Source organism: Anabrus simplex, chromosome 5 (assembly GCF_040414725.1).
Source record: "Anabrus simplex isolate iqAnaSimp1 chromosome 5, ASM4041472v1, whole genome shotgun sequence".
NCBI classification, from domain to species: Eukaryota; Metazoa; Arthropoda; class Insecta; order Orthoptera; family Tettigoniidae; genus Anabrus; species Anabrus simplex.
The window spans coordinates 170,253,948-170,278,314 of record NC_090269.1 but is presented as its reverse complement, the minus strand read 5'-3'; the positions used below and the strand labels follow the sequence as shown (position 1 = coordinate 170,278,314).

General features: G+C 38.2%; 1 protein-coding gene across 3 annotated transcripts in view; it reads right to left on the bottom strand.

The window, feature by feature from the left end:
• The window catches only part of Mctp (multiple C2 domain and transmembrane region protein), a 1,410,470-nt gene that overhangs the window by 198,953 nt on the left and 1,187,150 nt on the right, over positions 1-24,367 (bottom strand). For all 3 annotated transcript variants that reach the window (XM_068227784.1, XM_067148395.2, XM_067148396.2), the window contains 5 exons: positions 8,704-8,859; positions 7,920-8,106; positions 4,099-4,295; positions 596-809; positions 358-503 (listed from right to left, as the gene is read on the bottom strand). In XM_068227784.1, coding sequence (XP_068083885.1) covers positions 358-503; positions 596-809; positions 4,099-4,295; positions 7,920-8,106; positions 8,704-8,859 — 900 coding nt within the window. The remainder of the gene's footprint in view (positions 1-357; positions 504-595; positions 810-4,098; positions 4,296-7,919; positions 8,107-8,703; positions 8,860-24,367) is intronic.

Below are 24,367 nucleotides of genomic sequence, written 5' to 3'. Positions count from 1 at the left end.
TCACGTCAGTTGAGCAGAGTTTTAAAAAGTTTTGATAAGGAACATGCAAAGAGACTACGAGAGCTAAACTATTATACCAGTTGGAATTGTACAATATCAATGAATAACTCATAAGAAAAGAGAATCTCCATTCATGACATGAAAATTACACTCTTTATTCAGAGAGACCTATGTATTTTCACAATGATTTAATCTGAACAGCTGAGCAGATTTTACCTCTAATAGTGCATTATTAATTTTTAAAACTAATGTAAACAATTAAAGAGAACATCAAGTAGAATTTATTTCAGAATTCCATTCAGAGACAATTCAGTAGAATTCAAACATGAAATACTCATGTATCAATTAAATACTTACTGAATGTATTTTCCAATATCGAAGAAAAACATGATGATTGCTTTCAGTCGCATCACATTCCTCACAAATACTTGTCTTTTAAATTTTATTTCTGTTTGCATGTACTTCTCCTCTTTTGGATTTAATGTTCTTATACTTGCTCGGATCTAAAATGGAAACATCTCAATAAATCAAAGCATTAAGTAATAAGTGACCAACAACACTCCATATGCATATATCAATCATACTTCATACTTACTGGGTTCCAAACTACAGTCATTTCTAATAAAATCTGAGGACAGTTTCCTTTCGCTCGTCCGTGCAACTTTTTATCTTTCAGAGAATACCACTTTTTCTCACCATTACGTATCCTTAAGAGTGGAATGGCTACTTTCCCAAGAAACTCCACTTTGTGGTCCCTATCTTCATCATACACAGTCACTTCAAGTACAGAGTTGATGTCTTTCACATTGCTGGAAATCAGAAAATATGTAGTAATTAAAATACAGACTGGTATTTTAAACTTACCATTACTACAGAGTATTAGTATGATATGTTGTAATGTTTTATGAGCAGATGAATACAAAGTGATAGTTTTTAATATTTTATTTCAGTTTCATATCATTTACTTAAAAGCTGTAGCCTAGAATGGCTACAAAATGTATAAAATCAGAAATAAATAAATAAATATGTTGTAATGTCATCAGTTGAAGTATTTATTAGGAACTGGAACATCAAATTATATCATTCTCAATGTAATTTTATTTTTGCATAAATAAATATCACTCAAGATACGTTCTCCTCATTGCATAAAACCACTTTATTGCCGCTACGTCTATTTCTTATCAACACACAGTTATACACAATTACACACAACAGTACACTATTAAGGGAAACACAATGAAGCAATTTACTGTTGATTCTGTCAAGTACAAATATCAACAAGTTCTCACACTGGTTATTCACTTCACTATCACACAGTCGATTCTGAAAAGTACAGATACAGGGTGGCGCACGAAATGTCATACATCGGAAATGTTTTATAAAATGTGTAAACCTGGGCTCATAACCACGTCCTTTCGTGAACAGAAACCTTATTTCATGCATGATCCGACAGGCAGCACCACATGTCCTTCATGCGTACCGGCTGCCAGGTATACAGCATGGCGGACAAAGGGAGATTGATGCGTGAACAGAAGATGAAGATAGTGTTGTTTTATGCGGAAACAAAGAGCGTAGCTCGGACCCAGGAAAGGTTTCATGTTCATTTCCATACTTGGTGGGCTACTTGCCCTTTCATGTCCTTTCGTGAACAGAAACCTTATTTCATGCGTGATCCGACAGGCAGCACCACATGTCCTGCATGCGTACCAGCTGCCAGTTATACAGCATGGCGGACAAAGGGAGATTGACGCGTGAACAGAAGATGAAGATAGTGTTGTTTTATGCGGAAACAAAGATCATAGCTCGGACCCAGGAAAGGTTTCATGTTCATTTCCGTACTCGGTGGGCTACTTGCCGCCAGACGGTATACAGACTGGCCAAGCAATTTGAAACAGAAGGCAACATACTAGAGAGAAAATGGCCCTGCCTCAAGCCGGTCTGCTCACTGGAGAATGTTGCTGGTGTGAGAGCGGCTGTGGCTTGGAGCCCCTCCAAATCCACTAGAACTGCATGTGTACAACTGGGCATCTCTCGTCTGTCAATTCAGAGAATACTGCAGTCTGACCTGGACGTGTTTCCATACAAAATGACAACAGGTCATAAACTAACGACGCTTGACAAGCAACGGCGAGTACAGTTTGCTGCGTGGGCTATTGCAGAAGGTGATCCCGTATTGCACTACACATGGTTCAGTGATGAGGCATTCTTCTATCTCAATGGTGCAGTGAACAAACAGAATGTCCGGTTGGGGGTGAAAGAACGGCCTACTATTGTGCATGAGGTTGAAAGTCGTGGTGTGAAAGAGAGAAGGTGTGTGCGCGCGCGCGTGTGCGTGTGCGTGTGCGTGTGCGTGTGTGCGCGCGCACGTGTGTGTCTGTGGGCTGCAATTTTCAGTCATGAAATTATTGGGCCAATCTTTTCCAATGACACAGTCAACAGTGCATGTTACTTGGACATGTTGACAAACAGTTTCCTTCCAGAACTCTTTGCATCACGACTACCAACAGACACACAATGGTTCATGCAAGATGGAGCTCGTCCGCACACAGCAAATGTTGTTCTGGACTTCCTGAATGAACATTTCGGGCCCCGTGTGATGTCCCATCGACATCCTGAGCGTTTTCAGAGTGGCTCAATCTAGCAACCGCATAGTCCCGATCTCAATCCCTGCAACTAGAGATATATGAAGGAGACAATCTACCACCATAAACCAAAAAATGTACAGCGGCCATTGTGACTTTCTTCCGAGGGTTGAGTGAGAACTTGTGTTGTGGAGTGATCACGAACATGCCGGTTCGTCTCGAAGCTGTTGTACACCAAGAAGGTGGGCATATTGAACATGTCCTGCACACGGACTAACCATGCACATGTCAGTGAATGTTGTTACGCCATTTTGTATTCAATATGTTGTAAATTACATTTTCTATAAACAATTTCCAGTGTATGAGATTTCGTGTGCCACTCTGTATCAACACATCCACACACTGATTATTCACCTTACCATCACAAGGCAAGACTGACTGCCCTCTCACTCAAGTCAGTTCTGACAAGTTCAGATATCAACCAACTCCTCAGCTCACTGCAACACTCACTCTAACCCACACTCTACATTCTCTTACTCACTGTCTGGCCTCTCAGCCTGTCAGCTCGGTACATACCGTATACCATTCAACAAACAATCTAGAAATATCAACTTCTGGAAATGTTCTTGCAATGCTCTAAATGGAACACATCTGAACATACAAGGAACAATCGATCGTCCAGCCTCTCAATTGGAGTAGGTCAAATACGAGTATTCTATTACATACACACAAACCACAGTGACAAAATCTACAAAATTCCTAATATTTCTACATGTATCTGGATAAGAAATCATTACAGTAAGTTCCAGAAACCTCCATGTGTATCGGAATGATAGTGGATTATAACCTATATACGAATATTACAGAGCTCTCTACAGTTTTCGACTATAGAGATTTTGAGGTTAGATGTATTTACAATATATATTTGAGATTATACAAATGTACAATACATATTTATGGAGTATAGTTGCAGTTGGCATTTAATAAAAGATAATTAAAATGTGGCTCTCATGAGATCCCCAAAGTTAAGCAAATTTTGGAATGGCTGCCTAGATGGACAGCTCATGTGCTATTGGCTAGAAGGGGAAATTCCCTGCCAGTCAGGAATTTTTGTCTGGATCTGAGGACTGATTTGAAGTCTATTCAGTCTAAGCGAGAACAGTTGAGTAGCTATCGGACATTGAGTTAGCAACCCTGGTCTAGAAAACCAAGAATAATGACTGAGAAGATATATTGTGAACCTCTTAATCTGCTGGCTTTCGGGCTGAACAGCGGTCGCTTGGTAGGGCAAGATACATCAGGGCTGTAGTGCCTGGGGCTGGGGTAGAGGAATAGGGCAGATAACATCATATTATCATACACTTCAGTTTCACATCTTTGGTACGGTACAGATATATTTAAATCAAAAGTATGAGAAGACCTATGGACAAACTGCACTTTCTTTAACATTCTATTCTACAAATTCTTAAATAATGGTCCAAGCCAGATATACAATAAGATTTGGAGGAGTACCTACAAAGTAAAGATCTTCTGCCAAGATGGTGAGAGGGTCTTGTACTCGGTTTGTGTCTGCAAACGAGCATTCACCAGCTCTAGCACACAGAAAGGATCAGACTTGCCACCTAAGTCTGCAGCTGCTAGTCCTTGTGCTCGAAAAACCTTGACTGTTAGGTGACCAACATCTCGCAAGTTGTGCAAAGTGTGAACCAAGGCCTGCAAAAGAAAGTGCAAGATGCAAAATTACAAGTTTCAATAACAGAAACATAAGGTAAAGTTCATTATTTTATGTAGTAAGCTGAGCTGAATTTCTATTCTGAACAGGGATATGAAACATTTCCTTATGTCATCCCTCTTTACACAGTATGACAGTACAAAAGAACTATATTTCTTTATTTGGACTATTTGCCTTTAACAATAGAAATTGGTATCACATACAGATATTATTTGCCCTAGCATGATAAATATTTATACCAACTTGATTGTGATGGTATTACTAATGACATTATTATACAGGGTGCATCAGAAGTATACTGACAAAAACATCAGGGATGCTTTTCATGTTACGTTGGGGATGGTGGTGCAATCGGATTGGTGGAGAAAATGTTTCTTTTTGAGAAAATGAAGTATCAGAGATTTCATACCAATCAGTGAGCAAACAATGAGCCTCAGATTTTACAAAGTTAGAACAGTATCTTTTCATAACCACCTCCGAGGACATTTTCCTTAAAGTTGGTCTTTGTTTTTACTTCTAATGATGTTGGTAGTACATTAACGACCAAGTAATTTGAGCTAATTGACACTGATGACACTCTGAACAAAAAAATACTTGGATTACCTGAAAATAAGAACAAATCAAGGGGTAAGGAGTGAATAAATGTTTAAAGAGTACAAAAAGAAGTTAAATACTACAGTACATACAGTACTTTTCTTACATAAGGACTAACATTACAAATTTAATTTTTAAAGAAATCGTCTAGAGTTTTTTTTTTTTTTCAAAATGCATTCAAGCCTCGGTTTTGAGAAGCAACGTCACACCATTTTCTAAGGATCACAATGTCAGTTGGTGCAGCTTCTGCATGCTGCTTGACTTAACACAAAGCAGGTCTAGGACTACCAAACCTTCGGTGAGGGTCATCACTGGTACAGTCTCTTCGGACACTTTTCTGTTGCCACTGTCCTCAGCGGGTTCCCTCAGCATTTCAAAAACTGAAACATTGGTCAGCTCAAACTGGATTAGGGTTATTTTTGTGAAAGAAGTCATAAAATTGATGTAAGTCTGACCTCAGTTAGTGAAGGAATGAACAAAGATAAAGCATGCAAACTCCTCAAAAATGAGCTTAAAGGTACCAGTCACTCTGTAGTAGTGATGTGGGGGGCAGGATTCTTTATGTATGAACACTGTAAATGAAAAACATACATGGAGGGCAGGTTTATGAGGAAAATTGAAAGAAAATTTAAAATGTAACTATAAGTGTGAAAGATATACTCTTGAGAAATGTACGAACAGGGTTTTACTGATTTTATAATAAGTAGTTTAATTTTAGGAAGATTAGTTCAAATTACACGGAACCTCAAATGACAGGGCTCAAATTATTAGGGCTCTACTGTACTCCAAAAATTTGCTCTTCACAACTGAATCATCATTGGGAATTCCTGGGGAAACAAACATAGGTTTCGAATACTGTCTAAGCATGGTTGTAGAAATATGACTTATGTTTTTCTTGTGCCAACATCAGTTGCAATACCAATAAATGACCTACTTACTATAGTTGTTTCTTTTCTATTCTGTGTTGAAACTGAAAAGCATGTAGGTTTTTTCCTATAATATCCCTCCCTGTTCTTTATCTTCAACTTCATCAGTATGTTCACCAGCTATGCACTGGAATTTTGTATTCCAAATCATTATTATTTTCATCTCTTAAAATAATAATAATTTCCTAGAATGAACATCTAGTTTATGGTTTTGCCTAATACCTCAATTATTCATTCCCCTATTGCAAACACGCTGGTATATGTTCACAAGTCTTGAAGATCAATCCTCAACCGAAGTATTCTGACTCCTATTACAGTCAGGAAGAATGTTTTAACTACTTGATATAAACTGTCATCTCATCATCACAGATTTCACTTTTTTACTTAGTTCTTCAAAGAAATTGAACAAGGTACATTGTACATGAATGAGAGCTTCTTTAACCCGATTGCAGTAATTACCTCTTCAAAATTCATAGGATCATCAGAGCAGCATCCCATATACTTTTATATTTTCATAGTGTCACCCAATACTACCCTAAGGGATGTAGCGGTCAGTAAATGATGTTTTTTTCTTTTTTTGCTAGTGGCTTTATGTCGCACTGACACAGATAGGTCTTATGGCAACGATTGGATAGGAAAGGGCTAGGAGTTGGAAGGAAGTGGTTGTGGCCTTAATTAGGGTACAGAATTTGCCTGGTGTGAAAATGGGAAACCACGGGAAACCATCTTCAAGGCTGCCGACAGTGGGATTTGAACCCACTATCTCCTGGATGCTAGCTCACAGCTGCGTGCCCCTAACTACACGGCCAACTCACCCGGTGTCAGTAAATGATGAAGGAATTCCTAAATTTATAGGAAACTCTAAAGTCTCATATAATTACAATACTATAAACATATGTGTAAGGGTGAAATAATCCTTAACTATTGTTTCTATAACACTGTAGTCATAACATTTTTTTCTGATACAACAAAATTCCCTAATGTCTATCACAATAACTTGAATGATGCTGCATGACATCTGTACAGGTATGAAGCAACAATAAATGTTATAGAATCTGCTGTTAGATGTACAAATGATAACCAGTGAACAGCACAGCAGAAATAGCAGCTGGGATATGGCACAACTTGCTTCAACAGTGGTCTTCTAAGCCTTGTGGGCGACATTCTCCCACCTTACGATATCTCTTATACGCAGAAGGATATATGCAGAACCAATGAAGGACAAAACTATTGAATCCAAACAAACGTGAAATTTTTTTAGAACAAAGTTATAGAAGACAAATAGATGCAGTCAGAGAAAGATATATGAAAATAATTTATAGGTGAAAAAAGTGAGTGAAAAATGAAGGAAAATAGATGGATTATTAGGACATTTCAAATAGAGGGGCAAAGAAAGAATACAAAAATCAACCAGGGAATTAGAAATGACATTAAAGAGGTACCAAGAAAGACACAGATCATGATGGGTAAATGTGGCTAAAAAAAGGCATAAAGCAGTGGAGTGTGGACTGTAGGTGGTGGTGGTGTTGGTGGTTTCAGGAAGTACAGCTAGGTATCCAACCTTTCTTAACATCAGAAGAAAAAAAAAACAGAAGAACTTCAACCCTTTGTAGAGTTATGGTATCTGCAAACAAAAAAAATGAGACAGACAATGAAAGATTCCCTGGGCTTTACAAACTTCATGCCACTGTGGTTGAAAGAGAACAGGAGTTGAGCAATAAAGGTTGGGTAGAAAAGATTGAAGGCAGGAGGCTGGCACTGGTAAGTGTCACCAATGCCACATTTGGCTACAGGCTTTGTGGTTGCTGATCCATGTTCCCTTGTTGGGAGCCTCCTTTTTAGTCACCTATTACAACATGCACGAGATACTGCGGGTGTATTCTCACAGTGGCAGCATCTGGATAAGGAAAATGTTGATAATGATGATGAGTTTGTACTAATTCTCCCATTCATGTTTAATCTTTTATCACTTAATCTAGTCCATGCTTTGAATTTTGTACCAGACTAAAAGTTTATTTTGGGCATGTGAAAGTAACTAAACTTCTATGGAAAATCATAGTATTTAAGGTACTTGAAGATACTAACATAACGGTTTTCCATCGTAAGTCTCTCTTGAGGATTTTCTTCATACGTAGTAAGATCGGAGATTGTCTCCGAAGCTGTTGTACCACTAATAGTCAACAAGAGGAAGATGGAACCTGCACCTTCTTCTAAGTCTTGCCATATTCTATGAGTCTTCTCTCGCTCCAGTCGAGACAAGTCAATAGTACACCTGAAAAAAAAAAAAATCAATCAATCAATCAATCAAACAACGAAATGAAGTATAAAGGGGAATGAATTCTCTGAGACAAATGACATGCATACAGTTTAATTTTGATTTTGACAAAAATGAGTCACTTTGGAAACTACCAAATAACTTTAAAGCATCCCTACAACTATCAAGTCAAAGCATCTTCTGTAACAAGTCTTAGAAAACCATTCATTATTTGCCATCATCTTCTGGTGAAGTTTTACTGAATGAAGTATTATGTTTTAACAGTATTGTTCTTTAAATTGAATCATAAGACATTATGTTTTAACAGTATTGCTCTTTAAATTGAATCATAACACTCTGGCATTAAGGTTAAAACTACAATTATTATTCTGCTTATGGCTAGTGAGATAGGTACTAATGACTAAGTTCCCTCTTCTCCACCTTTATAAGACTCAGATACGAAGAGATACTGGTATGGGCAGACCATGGATTAGATTGTCAAATACACTTGTGACCAGTGAAATGATATAAATGTACCAAACTCACAAAGTTATCTGTTCTAATTCAAAGATATATGACTGTATTTTAGAACATTTGGATGAGAATATTACTCACCTGCCCATGAAGTCATCTTTTGAGCGATCTTTATCCCAGAGAGTGACTTCAAGTTCCTGAGACTGATCATCGTATAAATGCAAATCAAACTGTTCCAGCCAGCTGGGATTCAGACTTTTGTACACCACCTTACTTTTGTACTTTTCATTACCTAACCTGTAACAGCAATGCTATTAATCATTATGGAAGTATCTCTGTGTCTAAACAGCCTTTATTTGAAACTAAAGAAATAGCAGTAGGTCACAAATTTTAACACAGTATGGTACATAATGTCAAAAAATAAAGTCACGTACCTCCTAAATTTTAACTGAAGTTGAAAATATAGATCAAAACCATAATGGTGACATGAGAACATTCTATAGGCACTGTGCAAGTACTTTCAGCAGCACTTCGCTGTGGCAGTTTTTATTAACTATTCACGAAAGGCCTACATGAAAGGCTTCAGACTTGAGTTGGCTGCAAGATGTGCAATATTGTCATTGAATGTGGCTTTCAGCCAATAAATATTGGTAATTTATTACAAAAATTGTGTGACAAGGGTGAAAATCTTTGTGTTAGAGGACATGTGATTCATATAATAGAGGTTAAGAGAGAAAACACTAGTTCAGTTTCAGCAGAAGTTATTCAACGAACATCTGCTACTCTCCCATGTTACAAAGTACAGAGGTATGGAAAAGTTATACTAATTATCGTTTGAGGAAAGGGTATGATTAGTAGTCTACTATTACTGTAATGATAGTAGTCTTGCCAATTAATGAATTCTGTATTCTGTATTTTAGAGTCCTAAAACATGGTTTCATACTTCTGTTCTAATTATATTGATCAAAGCTGAAATGTGGTCAGAAGTGAATGTCATTGTCCTGCAGGATTTGGAGGAGCTTGTAAACATATTGCAGCCATCATTTAATACATCAACAATGAACATGTTGTTTCGCAAACCAACCAGCATCAGACATGGGGTAAGCCTGGTATGTTGAAAAGCCAGAAAGAAATATGTCCACAGGGCAAACCAAGAAATGTTTTCAAGAAGTTACATGAAGCTCTTCTTCCTTTTGAACTGAAATACAATTCTATTAAAAACATTCCTTTGTGGCCTCAGTGCAATTCCTACTGTTAGCAGAAAACAGAACACAGATTGATCACAACTGTTGAAAAGTGGCAAACAATCAATTTATTAATGTGAAAAATGCACTATTAAATGAAGAATGTCAATTTCTTGTTATAAGCAAACCCGAACATCAAGTTTCCCATAATATTGATGTAAGAGAACTGAACATATTTCCTCTGAACAAAAAGGAAAATGGGTAAGATTTGGAAAGTAGCAGCCATGGCCTTAATTAAGGTGTGAAAATGGGAAACCATCTTCAGGGCTGCTGATGGTGGGTTTTGAACCCACCATCTTTACTTCTATTTATGACTGAATTGTGGTCACTGATAAAAGAATGGTAGAAATTGTAGTTAATATATTGCAACAGGCAGAAAGCCATGAGCAGTTTTGTGAAAGTCACCTAAGAATATCAGCAAGCAGCAAGGTTCACAGAATTAAAACTAGAAGACATGAATTTGAAACCTTTGCTACCCTGTTTTTGAAAGCAGCTTCACTGCAAGGAGCTGCCTTGGAAAATACAAGGTACAGGTTACAGATAGAAACAAGTCCCATCAGAGCTTACTAGCAGTCATTTGGATATAAAATTAAATGTTGTGGACTAATTGTGGAAGTCCTAAATAAATTGTGACTGAAGTTAAAATCTCTGTGGCTATATTAGATTTTCCATAAGTTGCCGATTCCGGTATCACGCGTTACAGACATCAAGTCTTGTAATTCTGTATCAACTTTAATAGAGGAACATCCATGAAATCCCAGCCTCTTATTTACCTCACTCTCATTTCCACAACTCCTATTACATTTGACTAATCCCGCATTCACAGGTGTGTTCGTTTATGTACATGCACCACTCCCATTCATGACACAGCAAAAGGTTAGTTAACTTTCATTAATATGGACAGTGGCTGTTTCTATGATGGTTGTTTAGATGATGGCAAAGTACATTCGTCTACCGAACTGTTACATTTAACTCTTTTGACAAGTCTCTGGAATCAATACGATGCCTTTTGGGATGAAAAACTTCTTTTCCTGTAGCTCTCTAGGAAAATGGTAGGTAAATAGGCAGGGCTTATAGGATGATCAGACTTTCTGTTTCCAACGAAGTGAATGCTGCATATTCTGCAGTGTGTAGTAGGTTATAGTGATCCATCAGGACTAGAAACAATAATAATTTCGTGTGGCTATTTCTAGCCGAGTGCAGCCCTTGTAAGGCAGACCCTCCAATGAGGGTGGGCGGCATCTGCCATGTGTAGGTAACTGTGTGTTATTGTGGTGGAGGATAGTGTTATGTGTGGTGTGTGAGTTGCAGGGATGTTGGGGACAGCACAAACACCCAGCCCCCAGGCCACTAGAATTAACCAATGAAGGTTAAAATCCCCGACCCGGCCGGGAATCGAACCTGGGACCCTCTGAACCGAAGGCCAGTAAGCTGACCATTCAGCCAATGAGTCAGACACTAGAAACAATTAAAATAATATATTCAATCAAACCGAGTAACCAGTTTCAAGAATTCACAGACCTGAGAAATTAACTGATATAATTACACAAAACCACATACTGTAATACGCACACTTACTTCTAGGCAATGGTATGATGATAAACGGGCTTAAAAGTCAGGTTATGAGTTTCACATATAGGAAAAGTCCTCTCGGTTTTAATTACTGCATTGATGGGGTAAAAGTTCTGTTTGGTGATAAATGTAAGTACCTAGGTCTTAATATAAGGAAAGATCTTCATTGGGGTAATCACATAAATTTAAATAAAGAGTACAGATCTCTACACATGGTTATGAGGGCATTTAGGGGTTGTAGTAGGGATGTAAAGCCGGTGCCATGGTGTAGGAGTAGCGTGCCTGCCTCTTACCCGGAGGCCCCGGGTTTGATTCCCGGCCAGGTCAGGGATTTTTACCTGGACCTGTGGACTGGTCCGAGGTCCACTCAGCTTACGTGATTAGAACTGAGGAGCTGTCTGACAGTGAGATAGCGGCCCCGGTGTAGAAAGCCATGAATAACGGCCGAGAGGATTCGTCGTCCTGACCACACGACACCTCGTAATCTGCAGGCCTTCGCGCTGAGTAGCGGTCGCTTGGTAGGCCAAGCCCCTTCAAGGGCTGTAGTGCCATGGAGTTTGGTTTGGTTTGGTTTTAGTAGGGATGTAAAGGAGAGGGCATTTAAGTCTCTGGTAATACCCAAACTAGAGTATGGTTCCAGTGAATGGGACCCTCACCAGGATTACTTGATTCAAGAACTGGAAAAAATCCAAAGAAAAGCAGCTCGATTTTTTCTGGGTGATTTCCAACAAAAGAGTAGTGTTACAAAAATGTTGCAAAGTTTGGGCTCGGAAGACTTGGGAAAAAGGAGACGAGCTGCTTGACTAAGTGGTATGTGATGTTGATTCCCCATAGGGAACCTGAAATATTTGTCCCGAATGAGTAAATTTATAATGTCCAATAAGGGACCATTTATATTGGTATTATTAAGTGGTATATTCCGAACTGTCAGTGGCGAGATGGAGTGGAATGACATCAGTAGACGAGTAAGTTCGACTGGTGTCTTTAACAGTAGGAAAGATCATAATATGAAGATAAAGTCAGAATTCAAGAGGACAAATTGGGGCATATTCATTCATAGGAAGGGGAGTTAGGGATTGGAAAAAGTTACCAAGGGAGATGTTCAATAAATTTCTAATTTCTTTGCAATCATTTGAGAAAAGGCTATGAAAGCAAGAGATAGGGAATCTGCCACCTGGGCGACTGCCCTAAATGCAGGTCAGTAGCGTTTGTTTGTTTGTTTGTTTGTTTGTTTGTTTGTTTGTTTGTTTGTTGTGGTTTACAGCCCAAGTCCATAGTTTTCTTCTTTCTATTTCCATGCTTCATTATGGGAATGTGTAAAACAGGCCATCTTCTGGAATTTTATATATGTTAGAACAACCTAAAACACAACAATTATTACTACTTTTCCTCTTTGTTTACCATCCATTTTACACAACAGTAACATCGATATGACTTCGAATGCTGTCTCACCTCTCCAGGGTGCAGCACTGGTGTAGCTTGCACGGTGCCTATATGGTACTAATAAAGTGAATGCATTATGAAGTCACAGGTATGTCAATATTATGTTAACAGAATATTCATCTTTCACAGTCGAACTGTTCTTTAAATAGATTTTCACCTTAATAGGTTACTGGAGTACTGTATATACTGCACATGCTAACAAGGTTCAGTACAAATAAAAAATGGCCAGTTGGGCACTAGAAGGAACCGAATCCACAACCATCAGATGTCGCATCAATGTTCTACCATTGAATACTCAGTTCCAGTGCCCCAGTATGGCCAGTTGTGCTAGCTGTAGTGCCAGACCTGTAACTCAGATCCCAACCAACAGAAAAGAAATGACTGGCATCAGACACAAAATCCAAAGGTTGTGAGTTCTATTTCTACCAATGTGCAGTTGGCCCTTTCTTTCTATATTTTACATCCCTATGCCATGACAGTATGTACTCAACCTGACACTAGAGTCTGTTAAAGTATAATGTGAATAGTTGTTTCACTTCAGAGGAATTCTTTGAAATTCTTTGCACCTCTCATAATATTCTTTTCAGTTTATTTCATGTTGAACAAAAAAACTGAGAATAACCTTTATGTTTCACAGTTTATTCTGCTTCCTTTGAAGTGAATCATGACCACCACAACTGTTCCACATTTCCCTGCAGTTTGTCTGGTTTCACACAGCATTAATTCTAAAACAATACCATAACAAAAAGAAACATGATTCCACTGCATAATAACATTAATAAGCACTCAACTGCTGAAGGTGGCTGTTGAAGGTAAGGTGGCAAAGTGGTATGATCATTGTAATTTTTTAACACATTGTAGCACTTTCTTGCAGCTTGTTATCACCCCATCTCTCACCAGAATTATTTTCTTTCTAAACCCAAGATGTGAACTCCTAGCAGCTTACAGTTTGTGAGATATGGAGTGGTGACTAAAAGGGCCTCCACTCATGTGTGCCACAGGAACAAAGTAAATCATCACATTTTTAGAACTGGTATTATTGCTGAATATTATTTACAGGATTAATAGCTGTCTTTGTGGAACAGCGCTACAGTGTCCAGCTCATGATTCCAAGTTGTGGATTCGATTCCGGCTGTGCTAGTCTATTTCTGAAGGGTGGTTAAAAATGTTGACATGTTAAGTATCTCTGGTGGTGCACTCAACATCACTGGATAAAACTGAGAAGATGAGAGAGAGAGTTATATGTGATAAAGGGCCTTCTACAACAACAAGGTATTAAGATAACAGCACTGTTTTATCAAAGATCAAAGCAGGTCAGAAATAGCTAAAACCTGTAGAAAATATAACAATGTAAAGATATAAGTGAAATGAAAGAAAAACCTTGAGAATCATGAAACCAGTAATAAAATTATCTATATACAAGGGTTGATTCAGAAGTCATAGCAGCGATTTTCATTTCCTGAAATATCTAATATATACATTTGAAAGTACATTGCATGAACTTTGTACTGTTTCTGGCAGATGAGGTACAGGGGCATCATTCTGGCTTTGATCACACTCTTTAAGTCTGTTTTCTTATGATAGCAGTAAGTAATGGATGTAACCATATAAATATTAACCAATGTTACTTTGATCTTGTTCCCAAAGTGAAGTAGCCATTGCATGGGAAACATGATGCCAACAAATAAGCCCTCATACGAGCATTTCAATGTGAGTTAGAGCACATTGATATATTTCATACAGCCGATAGTATTTGCCGTTTTCCTCACTGATGGAAACGGACCACAGACCGCCTAAGAGACTACTATAAACAATGTTAAACAGCCTGTATGATACATACAAATGATGTATACAGGCTGTCCAAGAATAAAACAAATACAACATTGGTTTCAAAATGCTGTATTTGTCTTTTTACCTTGCAGGTGACTCCTACATCCCTACCCCATATAGAGTCAATCTTAAAAAGTCCTCGTCATACACTTTCAAATGTTCTTAGTACACTTCCTGTGTTTCCACAACATCTGAATCAACCCTCATAAATAATTGTCTTCTGCTATTTATATTCATTCTGTAAGAATAATAATGTTAAATCTTATGGTAGCATGGAATATTTGGACATCATACTTCAAGCAGCCATCATGTCTGTTGATAGAAATACCATCTGGAATTAAAGGGAACACTTGCCAAATTTACAATCACTCACTGAAGCACCTCTCGCTGTAAAGGTCTATTTCCCTGATAAGTACTAGACGCTATCCTTTTGGAATTTGCAAAACAGAGAAGGGGAGGGAGACCATTACCATCATTTAATTTGACTAGTTGTGGTAGGTCTGATCAGGTACATATAAAAATTATCTTTCTGCTTATATGTCACGTCAAATACATATGGACATGACAAAGAAACGTTAGACGTAAAGCAAAAAATGGCCAACCATATACTGGTAGGAACCAAACCCATAGCCTTCAGATTTCATATCCACTACTCTACCCATTGAGCTATGGTGGCCTTGCCATATCAGCCACAGCAGGTGGTAGGTATACTTAACAAATCCTTGGCATGTGCTATATGTATTTAACATGAATTAATAAGGTGAAAATCTGTTTGTAATTAAGATATTAATTACAGAAATAGCAATCATGAAAGGTGGAAAATCAAAGACTCCCTAATGTGTTTAATATCAGTGAGGCTGGGAAAGATTAGTAGCTGACAAAATTCAGAACATCTTGTTGCCTATATAAGTCACTTGGTACCGGTACCCAGATGTTTGATCTAGACATATTTAGTTCACTTTGAAAATTTGTCCACAAGATAAAGTCATCCAATCTTTTACCCGTCCAAATATTTTTTGTTTCATGACATGCATTGGTGGATATTTGAATGAGTAATACCAAACTCAAAATGAGGATCCTGGCAGAAGTAAAATTTCAATTATTTTCAAAATAATTTTGGTGGCTATTTCAGATCTTTGGGGTGTTTACTCTTAGATTCCAAAATTATTTAGCTCTCCTCTGCGAACCATGTGACCTTCCCGCGGTGGGGAGGCTTGCGTGTCCCAATGATGCAGATAGCCGAGCAGCAGGTGCAACCATATCGGATGGGTATCTGTTGAGAGACCAGACTAACGAATGGTTCATCGAAAGGGGGTAGCAGCTTTTTGGTAGTTGCAGGGGCGGCAGTCTAGACGATTGACTGATACGGCCTTGTAATAATACTCAACATGGCTTAGCTGTGTTGACACTGCTACACGGCAGAAAGCAACGGGAAACTACAGCCATAACTACCTCCCGAGGACATGCAGCTCTCTCTGTATGAATGATGTACTGATGATGGCTTCCTCCCGGGTAAAATATTCCGGAGGTAAACTAGTCCCCCATTCGGATCTCCGGGTGGGGACTACACGAGAGGGGGCGATCATCAGGAAGATGGATACTGACATTCTGCGAGTCGGAGCGTGGAATGTTAGAAGTTTGAATCGCTATGGTAGGTTAGAGAATCTGAAAAGGGAGATGGATAGGCTAAAGTTAGATGTAGTTGGTATAAGTGAAGTACGTTGGCAGGAAGAACAAGATTTTTGGTTAGGCGACTACCGAATTATCAACACAAAATCAAACAGGGGAAATGCAGGAGTTGGTTTAATAATGAATAAGAAAATAGGGCAGTGGGTAAGCTACTATGACCAGCAGAGTGAAAGAATTATCGTCATCAAGATAGACACCAAACCAATGCCCACCACAATAGTGCAGGTCTATATGCCTACTAGTTCAGCGGATGATGAAGAAATCGAAAGAATATATGAGGAGATAGAAGATTTAATACAATATGTAAAAGGTGCCGAGAATCTAATTGTGATCAGAGACTGGAATGCAGTGGTAGGCCAAGGAAGAGAAGGTAGTACAGTAGGAGAATTTGGACAGGGACAAAGAAACGAAAGAGGAAGTCAGCTGGTTGAATTCTGCATGGATCATAATTTAGTCCTTGCCAATACTTGGTTCAAACACCACAATCGACGGCTGTATACGTGGACGAGACCTGGAGACACTGGAAGGTATCAAATAGACTTCATTATGATTAGGCAGAGATTCAGAAACCAGGTGTTGCATTGCAAAACTTTCGCAGGAGCAGACGTGGACTCTGACCACAACTTGTTGGTCATGAAATGCCATCTGAAGTTGAAGAAATTGAAGAAAGAAAAGAATGCAAAAAGATGGGATCTAGACAAGTTGAAAGAAAAGAGTGTGAGGGATTGTTTCAAGGAACATGTTGCACAAGGACTAAATGAAAAGGCTGAAGGAAACACTATAGAGGAAGAGTGGAGAGTCATGAAAAATGCAGTAGGGCTGCTGAAGAAATGTTAAGAAGGAAGAAAAGATCAACTACGAATCAGTGGATAACTCAGAAGATACTAGACCTGATAGATAAACGACAAAAATACAAGAATGCTAGAAATAAAGAGGGCAGAAAAGAATACAGGCGATTAAAGAATCAAGTGGATAGAAAGTGCAAAGTAGCTAAGGAAGAATGGCTGAAGGAGAAGTGCTAGGATGTCGAAGGCTGTATGGTCCTGGGAAAGGTAGATGCTGCATACAGGAAAATCAAGGAAACCTTTGGAGAAAGTAAATCTAGGTGTATGAATATTAAGAGCTCAGAAGGAAAGCCACTTCTAGGGAAAGAAGTCAAAGCAGAAAGATGGCAGGAGCATATCCAACAGTTGTATCTAGGTAAAGATGTAGATAATTTGGTTCTGGAACATGAAGAGGCTGTTGATGCTGATGAAATGGGAGACCCAATTTTGAGGTCAGTGTTTGACAGAGCTGTGAGTGACCTAAACAGGAACAAGGCACCTAGAATTGATGACATTCCCTGTGAATTACTGACTGCCTTAGGAGAAACCAGCATGGCAAGGTTATTTCATTTAGTGTGCAAGATGTATGAGACAGGAGAAGTCCCATCCGATTTTCGGCAGAATGTTGTTATACCTATTCCCAAAAAAGCCGGTGTTGACAGGTGTGAAAACTACTGCACCATTAGTTTAGTATCTCATGCCTGCAAAATTTTAACATGTATTATTTACAGAAGAATGGAAAAACAAGTTGAATATGAGTTGGGAGAAGATCAATTTGGCTTCAGAAGAAATGTAGGAACACGTGAAGCAATCCTGACTTTAGTCTGATCTTAGAGGATCGAATCAAGAAGGACAAGCCCACGTACATGGCATTCGTATATCTAGAAAAGGCATTCGATAATGTTGATTGGACCAAGCTATTTATGATTCTGAAGATGATAGGGATCAGATACCGAGAATGAAGAATTACCTACAATCTGTGTAAAAATCATTCTGCAGTGATAAGAATCGAGGGCTTTGAAAAAGAAGCAGCAATCCAGAAAGGAGTGAGGCAAGGCTGCAGTTTGTCCCCTCTCCTTTTCAATGTAAAGGAAATCAAAGAGAAATTTGGAAAGGGAATCACAGTCCAAGGAGAGGAAATCAAAACCTTGAGATTTGCCGATGATGTTGTTATTTTACCTGAGACTGCAGAAGATCTTGAGAAGTTGCTGAATGGTATGGATGAAGTCTTGGGTAAGGAGTACAAGATAAAAATAAATAAGTCCAAAACAAAAGTAATGGAGTGCAGTCGAACGAAGGCAGGTGATGTAGGAAATATCAGATTAGGAAATGAAGTCTTAAAGGAAGTAGATGAATATTGTTACTTGGGTAGTAAAATAACCAACGATGGCAGAAGTAAGGAGGACATAAAATGCAGACTAGCACAAGCAAGGAAGAGCTTTCTTAAGAAAAGAAATTTGCTCACTTCAAACATTGATATCGGAATTAGAAAGATGTTTTTGAAGACTTTTGTGTGGAGCGTGGCATTATATGGAAGTGAAATATGGACGATAACTAGCTCAGAAAGAAAGAGAATAGAAGCTTTTGAAATGTGGTGTTACAGAAGAATGCTGAAGGTGAAATGGATAGATCGAATCACGAATGAAGAGATTCTGAATCATATTGGTGAGAGGAGATCGATTTGGCTAAATTTGACGAGAAGAAGAGATAGAATGATAGGACACATCTTAAGACACCCAGGACTTGTTCAGTTGGTTTTTGAAGGTAGTGTAGGTGGTAAGAATGGTAGGGGTAGACCAAGGTATGAATATGACAAGCAGATAAGAGCAGATGTAGGATGCAATAGTTACATAGAAATGAAAAGGTTAGCACAGGATAGGGTGGCATGGAGAGCTGCACCAATCCAGTCTATGAACTGATGACTCAAACAACAACAACTTATCAGGGAAATAGACCTTTACAGCGAGAGGTGCTTCGGTGAGTGATTGTAAATTTGGCAAGTGTTCCCTTTAATTCCAGATGGTATTTCTATCAACAGACATGATGGCTGCTTGAAGTATGATGTCCAAATATTCCATGCTACCATAAGATTTAACATTATTATTCTTACAGAATGAATATAAATAGCAGAAGACAATTATTTATGAGGGTTGATTCAGATGTTGTGGAAACACAGGAAGTGTACTAAGAACATTTGAAAGTGTATGACGAGGACTTTTTAAGATTGACTCTATATGGGGTAGGGATGCAGGAGTCACCTGCAAGGTAAAAAGACAAATACAGCATTTTGAAACCAATGTTGTATTTGTTTTATTCTTGGACAGTCTGTATACATCATTTGTATGTATCATACAGGCTGTTTAACATTGTTTATAGTAGTCTCTTAGGCGGTCTGTGGTCCGTTTCCATCAGTGAGGAAAACGGCAAATACTATCGGCTGTATGAAATATATCAATGTGCTCTAACTCACATTGAAATGCTCGTATGAGGGCTTATTTGTTGGCATCATGTTTCCCATGCAATGGCTACTTCACTTTGGGAACAAGATCAAAGTCACATTGGTTAATATTTATATGGTTACATCCATTACTCACCGCTATCATAAGAAAACAGACTTAAAGAGTGTGATCAAAGCCAGAATGATGCACCTGTACCTCATCTGCCAGAAACATTACAAAGTTCATGCAATGTACTTTCAAATGTATATATTAGATATTTCAGGAAATGAAAATCGCTGCTATGACTTCTGAATCAACTCTTGTATATAGATAATTTTATTAATGGTTTCATGATTCTCAAGGTTTTTCTTTCATTTCACTTATATCTTTACATTGTTATATTTTCTACAGGTTTTAGCTATTTCTGACCTGCTTTGATCTTTAATAAAACAGTGCTGTTATCTTAATACTTCGTTGTTGTAGAAGGCTCTTTATCACATATTACTCTCTCTCATCTTCTCAATCTATTAATCAAACGCTTAACAATTCCAAATCTTATGCTGTTAATATTCTGAGGGTTTAATAGTCACGGTCTCACTTCACTGTGCCTCATTAAATATGGTACAATCTAAACCCTCATTCTTTGAAGAGGCAGCCTTTATTTTTCTTTCTAAATTGAATGAGGTGCACATCTTTGATGTTATGCCACTTAAAAATACAATTATCAATCTAGAGAGAAAAAGAATAGCATAGGATACATACAGTATATAGAACAACAGTCAGTTCCCAACTCAAAATGTCAGTGTCCAGATCTTGTAATCGCTTAGGTCTTTTTTATATTGTCATCTTTTTTTTTTGCTTAGATTAAGTAGGAGTGTTTGAATGGGCACTGGGAACAGGTAAACATAAATGTAATTGCTTATTCTGCATCATATTCTCACAATTCTTTCAATATTCCCTGATTTCTTCAAACTGCTTTCTGACCAACTAGCTAGCACAGAATATGATGACGTGAAGGAATTTATCAAACCTGCCTATGAACAGGCAACCCAAACAAGAATAAATCAACAGATTTAAAATGCTTTACAAAGATCACTGCACCGGGGGTACACCAACTCTGTACATTTAAACTAAGCACCTTTTAGAAGGCCATCTATAATACGAACAGTGAACCTTCTATTGGAAGAAGTTTGAATATTTATAGTCAGATGTCTCCACTGTTGTCTGATGTGCTCCCTCTGGTGCAAGGATGAACAATCAACTTTTGAAGCAATTTTCTTGTGTCAAGGTTTTAAAAACTGAATTGCTTGTAGATTATTTTTGGTGTTCTAAGATTACTAGCGCTACTATCTCTTCCCACCTGCTTAAAATTTTAGCCAATCATAAATTTTGGAATTTAATTTTGTAACCAATCAGAATTGTGGGTGTGTATAGGGCTTCAGCCCAGAGAATTCAGGATCCTTCCTCTCCGCTATAAAAGCTTGGACCTTTTGGGTCATGTTATCTTTTGATTGCTCCAGTTAAGAGGTTTAGAGTGTGTTCGTAGAGGAGGCAAGGAGCTTGCATTGTCCATCTCTAGAAGGCCCACCAGCTCAAGGTAAGCACAGATATCTTTTAATTATGTAATCATGTAAAGATAATAGGCAACTTGATGTCTATGCAGTATACAGACTAGAAAAGGATAGCACTGACACTGATTCAGAATTATTCAATCAGATGATCAGCTATATGGGAAGCGATATGGAAAGGAACGTGATTGTAGCAGTTGATGTCATTTTACTGAATGTCAATTGGGAAGGTAATGCGAATGACAGGAAGCTTGACCAACAAATTGAAAATGAGTTAATATGGAAAGGACAGCTGATTCAGAAAGTAATGGAACCAACTAGAGGGAAGAATATTCTGGACATGGTGCTGGTAAAACCAGATGAACTCTATAGAGAAACCAAAGTAATAGATGGTATTCGTGATCATGAAGCTGTTTTTGTCATAGTTAAAAATAAATGTGATAGAAAGGAAGGTCTGAAAAGTAGGACTATTAGGCAGTACTATATGGCTGATAACACAGGCTTGAGGGAGTTTTTAACTATGGTCGGTGGAAAACGGTAAATAAAAATGTAAACAGACTCTGGGATGGGTTCAAAGCAATTCTTGAGGAATGTGAAGGAATGGTAAACACCCACTATATTATAACAGAGAAGTAAAGAGACTAAGAAGGAGATGCAGGTTGGAAAGAAATAAAGTTAGAAATGGCTGTGGAAGTAAGGAGAAATTGAAGGAACATACTAGGAAATTGAATCTAGCAAAGAAGTCAGCTAAGAATAACATGATGGCAAGCATAATAGCCAGTCATACAAATTTTAGGGGAAAATAGAACAGTATGTATGTATAGGTACTTTACGGCAGAAACAGGTTCCAAGAAGGACAATCCAGGAGTCATTAATGAACAAGGAGAGTGTGTATGTGAGGATCTCCTAAGGCAGAAGTATTCAATTAGCAGTATGTAAAGATTGTTGGTTACAAGGATAATGACCAGATAGGAGAGGTGACTAATACTAAAGCAGTATTAAAATGTATCTATGATAATGACATTTACAATAAGATACAAATTTGAAAAATAGAAAGGCAGCTGGAATTGATAAGAATTTGGGGGATATACTGAAGACAATGGGCTCAGATATAGTACCATATCTGAAGTACTTATTTGATTATTGTTTGCATGAAGGAGCTATACCAAGTAAATGGAGAGTTGCTACAGTCGCCCCTGTGCATAGAGGAAAGGGTGATAGACATAAAACTGAAAATGACATGCCAGTCAGTTTGACATGCATTGCATGTAAGCATTGGGAAAGCATTCTTTCTGATTATATTAGACATGTTTGCAAAATTAATAACTGGATCGATAGAAGACAGTTTGGGTTTAGGAAAGGTTATTCCACTGAAGCTCAACTTGTAGGATTCCAGCAAGATATAGCAGATATCTTGGATTCAAGAGGTTAAATGGTCTGTATAGCGAATGACCTAAGGCATTTTATATAGTAGATCATTGGAGACTACAGGCAAAAATGAGTGTAATTGGACTGGATAAAAGAGTTACTGAATGGGTGGCTATATTTTTAGAAAATAGATCTCACCAGGCGAATTGGCCATGCGGTTAGGGGCGTGGGGCTGTGAGCTTCCATCTGGGAGATAGTGGGTTGGAATCCCACTGTCGGCAGCCCTGAAGATGGTTTTCCATCGTTTCTCCATTTTGACACCAGGCACATGCAGGGGCTATACTTTAATTAAGGCCACGGCTACTTTCTTCCAACTCCTAGGCCTTTCCAATTCCATCATCGCCATAAGACCTATCTGTGTCAGTGTGATGTAAAACCACTAGCAAAAAGAAAATAGATCTCAAAGAATTAGATTGGATGAAGCTTTACTGACCCTGTAATAATTAAGAGGGGAATTCCTTAAGGCAGTATTATTGGACCTTTATGTCTTCTTATACATATAAATGATATGAGTAAAGAACTGGAATCAGAGATAAAGCTTTTTGTGGATGATATTATTCTGTACAGAGTCATAAATACGTTACAAGATTGTGAGAAACTGCAAAATGATCTCGATAATATTGTGAGATGGACAGTAGGCAATGGTATGATGATAAACGGGGCTGAAAGTCAGGTTGTGAGTTTCTCATATAGGAAATTACCTTTCAGTTTTAATTACTGCACTGATGGGGTGAATGTTCCTTTTGGGGATCATTGTAAGTACCTAGGTGCAAAAATAAGGAAAGATCTATGGTAGGGTAATCACATAAATGGGACTGTAAATAAAGGGTAGAGATTAAAATAAAGAAATAAATATTCAAACTGGATTAAAGCCACTTATATGTATTTAACAAAGCCGAGCTTTCTGCCAAATTGCATTGGCCTTCATCAGGGCATGCGAAGGTTTACCTCCGACAGTGAGCAAAGAAACTTCGAAGGAATGTGGAAGTCACGACCATACTATCCACGCCCTCCCACTAACTGGACTCAGGAATCGTCGCACTGTGCTCTGCTGTGGTAGTTTGTTGGCAAAGCAAAACATTTCTATAGTACAGACCATGAAATCCTCTTTGACTGGGTGAAAGTCATCGTGCCTGTAAAAGACTTATATGCTCGACTTGTAAGGGAAGCCACAGAGATAGAGCTGTGCCCAAATAATATCAACAGGGAATTCACAATTAAGTATTTATTTATTTTCCACCTAGTCGATACAATGATTGCTTAAGGCACTTTTTAATGGTCAAAAGTGGTACATGTTTCGTATATTATCAACATCTTCAGCCACATAACACTGTTTAGATGAAAAATAGCCTATATAAATTGACAAAGTAATGGTTTAGAGGAAGTGTCCTTTTTTTGACCATTAAAAATTGCCTTAAGCAATCATTGTATTGACTAGGTGGAAAATAAATAAATACTTAATTGTGAATCTATTGAAGTGCGATACGGACCACGAAGCTGATTTTATGTAATCAACAGGGAAGACGGCTTCATGTTATCAAATACACGGAGACCTGTACTAGAGAAATACATGCATAACACCACCATGGCACAGCACGATGCACTCAAGAAACTGTCGACAGAGGGCGGTGAATCAGTAAGTCCCCTCCCAACCACCACAGCACAGCGCGACGATCCCCTGAGTCCAGTTAGTGAGGGGCCGTGGATAATATGGTTGTGACTTCAACGTTTCTTCGAAAAATTTTGTTGTTCACTGTCGGAGGCAAACC